General features: G+C 37.5%; 2 protein-coding genes across 2 annotated transcripts in view; both read left to right on the top strand.

Annotated features, from left to right (window-relative positions):
- The window catches only part of LOC106752012 (tetra-peptide repeat homeobox protein 1-like), a 5,114-nt gene extending 2,969 nt beyond the window's left edge, over positions 1 to 2,145 (top strand). The window contains exons 2-3 of the mRNA XM_014633359.1: positions 680 to 950; positions 1,727 to 2,145. Coding sequence (XP_014488845.1) covers positions 680 to 950; positions 1,727 to 2,145 — 690 coding nt within the window. The remainder of the gene's footprint in view (positions 1 to 679; positions 951 to 1,726) is intronic.
- A 6,252-nt stretch (positions 2,146 to 8,397) lies between these two features.
- Positions 8,398 to 12,606, top strand: LOC106752003 (sensory neuron membrane protein 1-like). Its single transcript, XM_014633347.1, has 8 exons — positions 8,398 to 8,505; positions 9,169 to 9,326; positions 9,505 to 9,701; positions 10,480 to 10,685; positions 10,933 to 11,188; positions 11,426 to 11,637; positions 11,906 to 12,132; positions 12,411 to 12,606. Exons 1-8 carry the CDS (start codon positions 8,398 to 8,400, stop codon positions 12,604 to 12,606), a joined length of 1,560 nt encoding a protein of 519 aa, XP_014488833.1.
- The last annotated feature ends 386 nt before the right edge of the window (positions 12,607 to 12,992 follow it).

Raw genomic sequence — 12,992 nt, 5'->3', positions numbered from 1 at the left:
TATATATATATATATATATATATATAACTAACAATACTCTTACACTTTAGTATAATTATTATTAATATAACAATTATATTATATATAATTATCGCGAATTTTATGTACACACGGTGTCATATGCTTTACCATTTTCTGGATTTTAAGCACATGTACATAAGCTTTTATATATATATATATAAGATCGAAAATTGTATAAATAACTCTAATTATAATGGCTCTAATTATAAAACTTTTAATCTTATATGTATAAAGCTAAAAATCGTGTAATTTTCTATCTAGAAAATGGTAAGACATACATGTCTATGTGTACAGAAGACTCCATTACTGCAGTCTTATTTTTCAGGAATTTTATAATGACATCGAAAATTTCCAGTTCAGACGCATCATGCCCGAATATTCATGCATCATGACTGTTGGTTATTCGATGAACGATGCTCCAAAGCAACAATCAAGATGCACAAATATTCAGAAATGATGCGTTTGAACTTTTTATATCACTATGTCTATTTCGTACTGTTTTATACGAGAAATATTTAAAGATGCATATTCGTCTACGAATGTAATTCTGATTTTTCAAACATCTTCTCGTAAATCAAATTCTGAAGCGCGAATTACATAGATCGTTTGAAACGAATCTAAAATGATGTTAACTAATTATATTCTGATCGTTATGCAGATAATGTCGCTGATGGCGGCCAGCAGTGTAGCAGTTATCGTCGAAGACAATTTGCGACAAGGGAACGGTGCTTTCGTAAAGGAGAAGAAACACGATAAGAGGGGACTGGACAGCTTGGGATATGGCTTTCAGCAAGAACATAACGAACACGTATACGGACCACCAGTGCCTTCCCCTCCGGTTTACGAGGTGCCAACGGCGGACGTCGGTCATCCGGTATCAGGACACATCCCGGAGCCGTCACCGCCGGTCGGCGTTGGACACCCAGTTGGTTAGTAAACGCGCTTTATCCTCATTTTACAAGCAGACCTTTATTTCACAAAGAAACTCTCATTTTTTATCTATCCCAAATTTAACTTATTAACGCATTAATAATATATACAAACATAGTAATATATCTATTGACATATGATATATTTGATATGTTTCACATAGAAGCGAATCCGCTATTTATGTTTGCATCACTTCTGTGTGTGTCTGTGTAATATATATTTCATATTTACATACACAGAATAAAATCTGATTGCAACGAAAAGGAAAACAACTAGATGCGTCCTGGTTGAAGAAAACAGAATTTTTGGTCCTTATGATTCCAGATGTGATTCCAAATGTCCAAATGTGATTTTTATAATATGGTGTATATATTACCTCTAATCTCATCTAAGAAAAATCTTTTAATATCCTTCTTGCCAACTACGCGTGTTGCGCTTTGCCAAACTTTGAAGAAAAAACCATATACATTTCATAAACAATAACATATCTCGACTTAAACTTTTACAATTTTTGCAACATAGGAATCAATATAATAAAATCTAAAAGTACAAATAATAACTCCCCCTCCGAATCATTGAATTTGACAATATGTTAGTATCTTTTATAAAAATATCTCTTTCATAAGAAATTGCGACTTCCTCGTTCTCATTATCCTTGGGATGTTTTATATAAATCAGTATTACGTTTGTTGCATCCAAAACGGTTATTTTCGTCTTCTGAAAAGACCAATTAAACATTATTGCATCCGAGTTATCTCTCGCATTTTTTCAACAGCAATACCGGTACCCATCCCGCAGCCGATACCACACCCGGTACAGCAGCCCGTGGCGGTGCCCATACCAGTGCCGGTCACCAAGCACGTACCGATCGCCGTACCAGTGCCAGTTCACATTGACCGCGCCGTACCAGTAGCGGTACCGGTTCCCAAGCCGTATCCAGTCACTGTGGAGAAGATCATCCCCGTGGACCGGCCAGTGCCGGTGCCGGTGCCGATCGAGAAGCCGGTGCACATTCCGGTTGACCGTCCGGTGCATGTGCCGGTCCCGGTGCCGAAGCCGTATCCTGTCACCTTCGAGAAAGTCGTGCACGTGGACCGGCCGTATCCGGTGCACGTGGCCGTGCCGGTGCACGTACCGAAGCCGTATCCGGTACCTATCGCCATTCACGCGCACTACAAGTCGCATAGCTGGTAACCCGCTCGTTCCACGTCATATTTGTACTTCTATCTCGCTCGACGCTTCGATCCCAGATGACATTAAGACGTCCTAAGAAGCTGTAAAGACGTGTTTTAGACAATAAGATGTCGAGACGTCTCTCAGACACACCTGTTGTTTGGGATGCTTCGAAACAATATTAAGCGCATACTCCATTTTTCGTCGCTTAACACGTCCGGGACGTAACCTTCATTGCGACGTCATTAGTGCGATTATTGTAAACTTGCGGATCATAATTAATCTTGCCCGACAAAATGAATCACACTTCGAGGACTGACGTCGACCAAGTTTTGTACGTCTTTTTTAAATAAACGATGTTATTGAGAACTTCTCTATTGCTATCCTCTAAGCGAGCTAGAAGCTACTCAAACCGACGGTTCCCGACGAATCGCATTATTACCCAGGAAATGCGATGTTGCGTGAACTTGTACTATCGGTACGGTTATCATGGTTAATGCAATCAGCAATGTTACGACCGCGTCACGTGAGACAGTTACAAGGTGAGAACCGAATCATTTATGCATTTATATACCGAGCGACAAAGTTTATAAGCTTCTAAGTGCCTTACGACGTCGTTAACGTCCTTGCCCTTTAATCGTATTGACGATATCAAGTTTTCGACAGCGAAATCGCAACGCCTCTGAAAATATTTCATCAGTCTCGTCACACGATATCTCGTATATAACGTAATCGCTTCGCGATCAACAGCCCCCCNCCCCCCCCCCAATATCCGTATGTCTTATTATCTCATTGAATGATTGTTCCGGTTTGTTAACATTGCAAAACCGGTGAAACTGCGTCGGATGGACGAAATAATCGCCGGTGGCCGGCGAAAACGGCGGAACATGCAAAAATTTCACGTATCGAGCCATCTGATAGCCGCTATCACTTCGGAGGGGAGTATCGCCGGCCAATGGGAGGCCTTCGCGTGTCCTCGGATCTCCTCCCCGCTCTTGCGCACCATCGAGCGATGCGGTCGAGCGTGGAAAATGTCGCACCTACGGAAAAGTGTACCGATGGAGGCGACAGGGAAAGGTCGCGCTTTCCACGTAACGGCTCTCTCATACATTGTTAACGAGCGAATGCATATTGTTAGCCGAGACACCGCGCGTTATACCACCGCTCGTGTTATGGGTGTTAGGAAGCGTATGTAACCCTACTTTCGCCTATAAGCGGCCGCGAGCCGCGACTGTTTTCAGCTAACAGCGGAGACCGCCAATTTCCGATTACTCCCGGACGATCGGCACTGAATCGAACGGGAAATGAATCGCGCGGATCTCCGTGGATCATTCGCGCATCATCGATCAGCGATCTCCGCTGAGAGATCGTTATTTGAATAATTGGAATAATTTCCGCCTCAGACCCGTACACGGGGAAAAAATTAATCTTAAATCAAGAATAGATATTCTCATATATAAGCAAGAATATCATAATCTTCTTAGAAGACTTTTAGTCTTGACTTGATTGAATTGATATTGATGCAAGTATTACTTGAACTCCATTCAATACTAAAAATCTTCTAAGAAGATTATAATATTCTTGCTTATATATGAAAATATTTCGTCATGATTTAAGACTGATGTTTTTTTCCATATACGTACATGCGCGACCTGAGTCGCGAGAACGACGTTGTCGTGCCAATGCGACGTATCTAATGATTTAATTTAGCGGCTGGAGTTGATTAATTTCTTCGAGGAGAACAAACAGAGCCGGCAGCCTGGTTAGCTAAGAGGGTTGTAACTATACTCGAGCAATCGTGTGAACCCGATGTCACGCTCGCGCTTGGCTATCGACCATCATATTCGCTCCGCTCTCTGTTCCGTAAATAAAGCGCGAAAACACGTGGACGTTCTCGCCATCTGTCATCCGCGAAAATGCCCATGTCATCTGTCAAATCGACATGCTCTGGAAGAAACGGTAACCCCATTACACGGAGGTATCGTCAGCCGGCGAGCCGCTATCTCTTCGCCATCAGAGCTCTCAGTATCCGTACGTTTAGCGACGCGGATACGCGGATTTCCTCTCCGTCGAAAGCACGGGACGTTTCTTCTCTGTGAGAACAGAGTCTCCCCGGTCGCGACTCGTGTCATCGGTGCAGAAATTCGGTGCGAAAATTCGGCGCGACATCTCTCTCTCTCTCTCTCTCTCTCTCTTGTTATTCGTTGATCGAGATGACTTTCTTAAGTTCTCTTTCGTTGTAGCTATTTTGATTAATGACATCAGAAGCGAGAGAACGTATGCTCAAAATTCTTGCGGAATACGTCGAAATAAAAGGACATGTCTGTAAATTGATACTTGTGATCGATTGAGCCTATTTATAAAATATTTTGAAAAAATATGCCTTTTTGTTTAACAATCTCAATAGATAGTCGTAAAGTTTCACACGACACAATCATAAGAAAATATAGACGAAAAAGGAAAGCTGCATGTCACGTTAATTTTACGGTTACTTATCGATTGTTAGAGTTTGAAGTAAGGTTTTTGGACTATTTTACAGATTTGCTCGATTAACTGCAATTATCACTTTATAGAAACATCTTGTTATTTCAAAAATAATTATTTCGCAAGAATTTTAGATATATCCCAGGTAGATATATCCCAGAATGACGATGCATCAGGACGTCAAAACATTAAAATGACAATAAAATGACTATAAAACTCATTTTTCGATCATTTTTTCATCTGTTTGACGTCATTTTCACGTCATTATCATTTTCTGTTCTATCTGGAGTGTTTTCTCGCTTCTGACGTCATCACACAAGACGATTACAACGAGGGACCTGCTCCCTTATTTTGTAATACGTAACAGCAATTTTGTGATCTTTAACGTATCATTGCGCAATTATTTCGTGATGTATTTTATCTGCATAAGGATTTATAACGTCTACGTTATGCCTAATGCACACGTTAAAAGTTATAGAATAAGAACTTAGCAGCCTTAATCAGACAGAACCTTCCCGATCTCGCACTATGGCATGTGATATTGAAACCACACTAGTAGTTATTTGCGTATTTGCGTGATGCGACGCGAGAGGAAGTTTTCCAATTTGACGAACGATACTCATCATTTGCCGACCTGATTATTGTACACTGAGTCTCAAAACGATTTCAACATTTTCTTCGATACAGTTTTTTGAACCGATAGTTCAATGAGAACTTATTTGGTAAAGATAATGTGCATTTGGTAAAGACAATATGCATTAGATTTCTCTTTATCGGGAGCTCTAGTGGCGAGATTTAACATAGTGGTTATTCTCGGCGTGTTGCACAAATAAATCACAATTCATAATTAATTGAGATACAAATTAATAAAAAAAAAATTATTTTAAACAAAAGTTAATTCCCCTCCGCTCATTCTTTACTTGCTGCGATACATTTTTTCCACGGGGTACATTTCTCTATTTACATATTTTCTATACTTTTCGGTGCGATGTATTATAATTGATCTCGTTAAGTTAAATATTTCATATATCATGTGCACACAATTACAAACTTTACTTTCAACGGTCGTTGGGATTATCTCTCGCGTTTTTTATTTAACCATTTCGGTCGGTGATGGAACCTCGTCAGTCGTGACTTTCTTTCCTTCCTTCCTTCCTATCTTGCAAGTACACGTTCTGACTTTTCTTTATGTCTAGAGATTTTAATGGAACCTCGGTTATGATAACTACGTCTACAATAGACGCCAATAATAATGCAGGAGTTGCTCGTAGCGGATACAGCAGGTAGTGTATCTATAGCGAGCTCATGTTTAATGAATCATTCGGCACCTTTTGCGCTCAATAGGCATTACACTTGACACCAAATGGATCTATAACGTCGACTTAAAGGCGACTAACTGTAGCGATCGAAAGAAATGAACTCTGATGCTGTAGAGTGGAAGTGTTAAGGCAGGACTCGAACTAACGATTACTTCCCGCCACTGGCGGCATCTTCAGTTGGACGAACTTGCCAATATATTTTTACGTTGAATTGCGATGTCCTATTCCGATTATAGTTGAAAGGCACGCTGCTTTGATTTTGTAAAATTGTATAATTTTATATTAATATGCATAAGTAAAATTGTATAATTTTATATTAATATGCAGCCAGCTATCCTTTGAAAAAATAAAACTATATTTAATTGTTTAGTTAGAGAAATTCTTTGAAGCGTCTAGCTTCAATCGGCTTTTCGAATTTCATTCAGCTCAAGTATCAATCTGTTAGCTCCCCACAGTTTGAAAATTATGAAAATACTTCGTGTTCAGTTACATGTGAAATTTTATGTATACGAAACTACAAGTAGGATGTGTCACTCCGATCCGCTCTTTGAATTATAGATTATAGTCCACTAGATTAGAACTATAGATTATATCCACGTAACCGTCATATAGGCAAGCTATGTACACCTCTGTTCTGTGAAATAGGATAATTAAAATCGCTCGAATTAGCAAGAATTAATTTTTTTATGAAACTTTAGTGACGAAAAAATATTATTCCTAAATTTTCTTTGAAAGAAGAATATTAAAATTTAATATATTTAAATTTATTAATTTAAGGTAAAATTTAATATATTTTTCAAGTTTCTGTAAAAATCACAAAAATATCCTAACTTGATTTGCAAAATTGATTGTTGTTAAAAATTTTGACTTGTTAACAATAAACCTAAAATAACTTAAATTACAATTTTGACTATTAATTTTAGACGATGTCAACTTGATATTTTTAAGTTTTTTGAATTTATGATCGACTTATAAACGATAGACTTAAGAGGATCTCGGGAGAGAGTCGTTCTATTTTATCACACATTTTTTATTATTATATTCGTTACTGGCTATAAAAATAAAAATCTTTGTGCACAATTACAATACACACATTAATGTAAGCGATAACGGTTGACTTTATTAAAAAAAACGAACTGCGAAATATGAAAAAAAAATTATATGATTTGTTAACTTTCTTTCATTTTTCGAATAAAAGTAACCGTCGTCGCCTATAATAACTTGTGTATTGTAATTGTGCAAAAGGACTTTTAATTCTTCACAACCAGTAACGAGCAGAGTACGGAAAAATTTGCAGTAAAACAGGACGACTCTTTCTCTGTCACTTCGAATTTAATTAATTCAATAAAGAGTTAATTAAACTTACGTGAGACTATTTTCCATCTATCGTTTTGGAAAAACGACACACATATAAAAATTGCATAGCGTACGCGATAGATTCTTCTGGAAAAAAGAGTACCTGTGCCGTCATCACAAGTTCAATAAATCTATCCAAAAGCTCCTGATCGCGCAGTCGCAAGGCACCGATGTCGTCGAATCACAAGCATTGGACAAACAATGATACGCGTGTATGTGTGAGAACGTGTGAATGTGATAACAGAGGAGTGGATAGTTCGTTGGTGAAAGCTGCTGAGGACCGACGACGAAGAGGTGACCGAGGTCGAAGAGCGAGACGTAGGAACGAGTCCTTTGGCTACACGATCGTCCTTTCCGAACAAGAATTTCTTCAGGTGCGCCAAGGATACTTCATAGAAACAGAAACGATAAATAAAAAAGAAAAAAAGGAATAATAGAAATAATAGAGATCAAGAAAGTCCTATGAAGTCCTGTTATAGAAAGAAATCAAAAATTTTATCGATTTTGGAACTCCAAGACATTGTCTGTTTTGTAAATTGAGGATTTTGTCGAATGTGAGAGATGACAATCTTATCGATTTTTGAGATCGAGGGCTTTTTGTTAATTTCTGACAATAAGGACTTTCGTCGCCCCTGAATGTTGAGGATTTTGTCGAATCTGGAAACTGAAAGTTAACTCTTGAAATTGGAATTTTGTTAAAATATTTGACCAATGAGGAAACTCGGATCATTTTCACCAAGACTTTGTAGATTCTAGAAGCCGAGGATTTTGTCGGGCATTGGATGGGCAATTTTCAAGAACTACTTTCCAAACAATTGGAAAATGATTTCGCGCGTCATGCGCTGCGTCAAGTTAACGAAGCGATGCGCAATCCGATTTTGAAGCGTCTGCTATCCTTTTGCATATTCGGCAGGATACTCAACGCCGTGCTACGCTCTATTGACGAATACAAAGTATCGATAATTTAAGTGATCCAGCGAGAAAAATCCATTCTCCGGAATCTAACGCCAGATTCTGTGGAAATCATCGTTTCTTTTCTCGCGATTTTCGTTTTCTCGGACGGGAAAGTCTAATACAATCCGTTCCACCCGATGCTTTTCCTCAGATTAATACGATGGTGTCTATAAAAAAGCTGGGACTCGTCGGATCCTGCACGTTCTCCATTGGACTTATCAGCTATAGCCTGGGCTTTCCCGCTATATTGAAGTCTCAAGTGAAATCGGTAAGCGAGTATTTCGAAATTACCACGATGTTTTTCGAAGTCTGCAAAGAATGACGATTTCCAGATCAAAATTTTGATGTTAATTTGACGTTCTTAAGGATAGTTTGCACTTACTTAGTTAACCTATAGACTAGTAAAAACCTACTTTGGTATCGACACATACTAACTTCTCTCTTGAACTGATATTTTAAGCTTTTGTGGAATGAAAAAATACTTAATTTGGTATCCATAAATTTGTTTTCAACATTTCCTGAATATTTTAGTATACTTTTTTCAAGACGGACAACTTGAAACTTGTGAACTGAATGAACTGAGTTACAAATTCCTTACCCTGAAGAAGTGAACTTAAATGTTTACGAAACGTTGGAAACAAATTCATGAAGGTCTCGACATTAACTCGGTAGTCAATTTAAATATTTCTCCCTTGAATTTTTAATTCTATAGTTTTAATTTTAATGCTACCTTGGACAATTTATTTCGACGCTAAAAGAGCGAAAAGGGAAGACATTTTCAGGATCAAAGTAGGAGTGAAAGATATCATTAAAATTGAAATTGAACCTATTTTGCTATTTTAGCTCTTACTGTGTTGTAGAATCAAAAGTTTAACATAGGAAATCTCGACTCGGCTTATTTTCACGTTCTAATCGTACCGCAAATTTGCAGCAAATCAGACTGAAGAAGGGCACGGAAATGCGCGACTTTTGGGAGAAGCTTCCGCAACCGTTGGACTTTAATATCTACGTTTTCAACGTGACGAATCCTAGCGAAATCAAAGCAGGAGCGAAACCAATCGTCCAAGAACTTGGGCCGTTTCACTACGAGTAAGTGATAATATAATTCGCCTTGCGATGTCGAAGCGATTTATGGCCGCGTAATTATTTTGAAAGCGACATGGTTTAAATTTCTTAACGCGAAAAAATGTCGTACTTCAAGTAGCATTCGAACACGAATTAGTCAGCGCAATACGAGAGAAACTCGCAACATCGATGTGATTTTCAGCTTGTATCGGGACAAAGAAAATATCGTCGATCGAGAGGAAGAAGACAGCGTTGAGTATAGCCTAAAGCAAGTTTGGCATTTCAATCCGGAGAAAAGTGCCATGTCAGAAAACGTGGATATCTGCTCGTTTCATCCTCTCATACTGTCAATAATCCTTATCGGTCAGAGAGATCAACCATCCGCGATGGGAATCATTAGTAAGTATTTTTACAAAAATATTTCATCGTTTTTGCTCCCTATATGGTCCGTTTTTAGCCGGTTATATGATTATTATGCTTGTTTCTTGCACTCCCAAATACGTGCATATCCTTTGTTTGCACAGAACACTGAGATCGCCAGCAGAAGTTTTTATCTTTATGATTGAGAGCATGCACTTGAATTTTGTCAATTATGGAGATCTTTCGGGCATTCGTTTTCAATAAATTATTTTTTTTCTAATGTGTATCATTCCACGGAGTATGAAACTACTGTCATTTATTTGCACAAACCATCGAAACTATAGGCAGGAATTTATTTTTTATGAACGTTCGAAGATCGAGAGTTCTTTTGGTCGCGGAAGTGGGAATAGGATTCTTGTGAACCTTGTGATCGATAATCAAGGAATTCCGTTATTAAAAATCTTGCGCAGTAAAGAATTCTGTATTAAAAACAGTCCACTAAAATTTTGTATTAAAATGTACACGAATATAATGTTAAATTAACATATTCCCTCTGTCGACATATGTTGAATGTATTAATTCAACATTATATTTATGTACTTTTTAACACATTCTCCATGTTAAAATAACACAAAATTTCAGTGGGTCGCTTTTAACACAAAATTTGTTACCGTTTGGGTGTCTTGTTAATTTACAAACCGGAAGAATCTATCAATTCTGAGAATTCGTTGAGGGATTTTGTTAATCATGAAAATTAAAGACTTTTATTCATTCGATTGTATGTTTATATGTCCTTGTCCTTATGTTTGATTGATAGGCAAGGCAATCGATAGTATTTTCAAGAAGCCTGAATCAATATTCATCAAAACTACCGTGAAAGAGTTGTTCTTCACTGGTATATACTTCGAATGCAAGGATGTGACCGATTTCGCTGGATCCGCAGTTTGTAGTTCGCTACGTGAAAGAGAGCACATGTTCGTGCGAGAGGCGGAGTTAATTTACAGATACGGTTATCTCGCTACGGTACGTGATATTTCGAAGTATTATATTTTCTTCGTGCTCTATTGAATATCTCCTTATTGTTGTAAGAACAAAATTTCAGTCAAATCGGAATAATTCAAATGACGATTAAAGTAAAAATGAGTCAATTATTTTCTACTTTTTAAGTTATGCTTATCTTTCTTCAAGAAGATGTAAGATATTTCTAAATATATATTCCTTATTAATATATGTTCTGTTCGATAATTTGCATTTGTTACTTGTGTTTCAGCGGAACGGGACTTACCTGCCGGATCGCATAAAAGTATCGCGCGGAATCAAGAATCACAAAGACGTGGGCCGCGTCTTGTCTTTGGGAAACGAGACGAGGATGAGCATTTGGCCGGGCAGTCCCTGCAATGACTTCCGTGGCACGGATGGGACCATCTTTCCGCCTTTTCTCAGCAAGGAAAGACAGGTCTGGGCACACTTTCCGGATATCTGTCGAAGTATAGGTGCTTACTATATCGAGCCAGGAAAGATAAAAGGTATCAGTAATCAAGCAGACTCGTGCAAATGCGTCCTTCAAATATGATAATGTAATTAAATTCATATATTTCTATATATATAATATATGAGAAATTCTAAATTTGTTACCAAAAATAACTTTATGCATACGTAATTTTCTGTATTTAAAAATAACATTGTAGAGATAAGATTATTCCATAATTGAGCACGACAATCTTGTTACATAAATTTTTCTAAAGATTTCTTTAATTCTTTAGGTTTCAAAACTCTGCATTACACAGCAGATATGGGAGATCCGGTCATAGACGAGGACATGAAATGTCTTTGTCTCGAGCCTGAAGGATGTATGCCGAGAAACGTGTACAACGCTGGTCCCTGCTTGAACGCGCCCATAAGAATAAGTCTACCTCATCTACTCAACTCCGATCCATATTACTACGAGATGATTGATGGACTGACACCTGATCCGGTAAATCTTTATAACTATGTATCTATGAAACATGTATTCTACATTGTTATATACATATACATCTTTTATTTTTTATAAATACTTGTAACTAGTAATATAGTTATAATAACTAGTAATAAATTTAAAAAAAAATCTGACAATATCTTTTTTAATAAATGGAAAAATTACATTTCCGAAAATATTATAATTAATTATTATAATTAATTATATAATATTTATATTATAATAAATTATATTATAATTAATTATATAAATATGCTACTTGCAGAAGAAACACATGATGACTTTTGACTTCGACCCGATGACAGGCACCCCATTGAGAGCGTACAAGAAGATTCAATTCAACGTAATGATAGAACCCGTCGCGAAGTTCAAGCTCATGAAAACTTTCCCAGAAGCGCTCTTCCCGATATTTTGGATAGAAGACGGACTCGAGCTCGGACCTATTCTCATGAAACCGTTGAAACTCGCGTACATGCAGATTTTGATCGCAAAGTAAGCGACATTATCGAATTAATATTTCCATAAGAGCATCGACAATGTATCAGAGCGATTTCTACCGAAGCGAAATCGATTTCGAGAAATTTTGCCGTTGAAAATCATCTCAATAAAAGAAAAAAACAGCATATCTCGTGTTCAAAAGACGAGCATGAAAATAACTGGCGATTTTGGAAAAATGTATTCATTCTAAATATATGAATTCCCACATGCCGAGAAGAGAAAGAGAAAAGTAAAATTTTAAAATTATTGATTGACATCCTTCGTGTTTGCAGAATCATGATGTGGCTTATGATGCTGAGTGGAATGGGTATGATGGGCATTGCCGGGGTGAGGTACTACAAAGAGAACAGCAGCAAGAGTCCGAACATATCGCTACCGATGCCAGGCTCGAAGAAGAGAGAGAACGGCAGTCCGCCGGTCCCAAATATCAGCACCATACCTGGTATGGTGCCACTTAACATCGATTAACAGACGACAATTGTCGTATTATCAGTTCGTCGTTAAAACTGGAGAACTGTTGAGAGCTGATTGATAACGTGAATGCCGATCGCAGTACGTTAAAGATAATAATTTACAAAGATATCATTATTAATCCCGATTCTGATATTTTTAATAATATATTTATTTCAGTAACACGACTATTGCGATATATAAGTTTATTCATATCGTAATAATATCTTACATAATCTAGTTATAATATCTAAATATAGTCTTGTAAGCGCAGATTACATACAGGGTGAGACAATAACCATCACCACCTTAAAATTAAATTTCGAATATCTTCGAAATATAAGAGTAGGAAAAAAATTCATTTAACAAAAATTGCACTTATACTAGTAGTCGCCTTGAACGTT

The sequence above is a fragment of the Dinoponera quadriceps genome, unplaced genomic scaffold (assembly GCF_001313825.1).
Source record: "Dinoponera quadriceps isolate SergipeBrazil2010 unplaced genomic scaffold, ASM131382v1 scaffold96, whole genome shotgun sequence".
Lineage (NCBI taxonomy): Eukaryota > Metazoa > Arthropoda > Insecta > Hymenoptera > Formicidae > Dinoponera > Dinoponera quadriceps.
Note: the sequence above shows the minus strand (reverse complement) of the source record. Positions and strands in the feature narration are given on the sequence as shown.

Bases quoted from the DNA above. Each gene is read 5' to 3' on its own strand.
- LOC106752003 (XM_014633347.1), top strand. From the start codon at position 8,398: ATGGTGTCTATAAAAAAGCTGGGACTCGTCGGATCCTGCACGTTCTCC. The intron at 9,327-9,504 runs GTAAGTGATAAT...TGTGATTTTCAG, and splicing joins CTTGGGCCGTTTCACTACGA to CTTGTATCGGGACAAAGAAA. The intron at 11,189-11,425 runs GTATCAGTAATC...TTAATTCTTTAG, and splicing joins CGAGCCAGGAAAGATAAAAG to GTTTCAAAACTCTGCATTAC.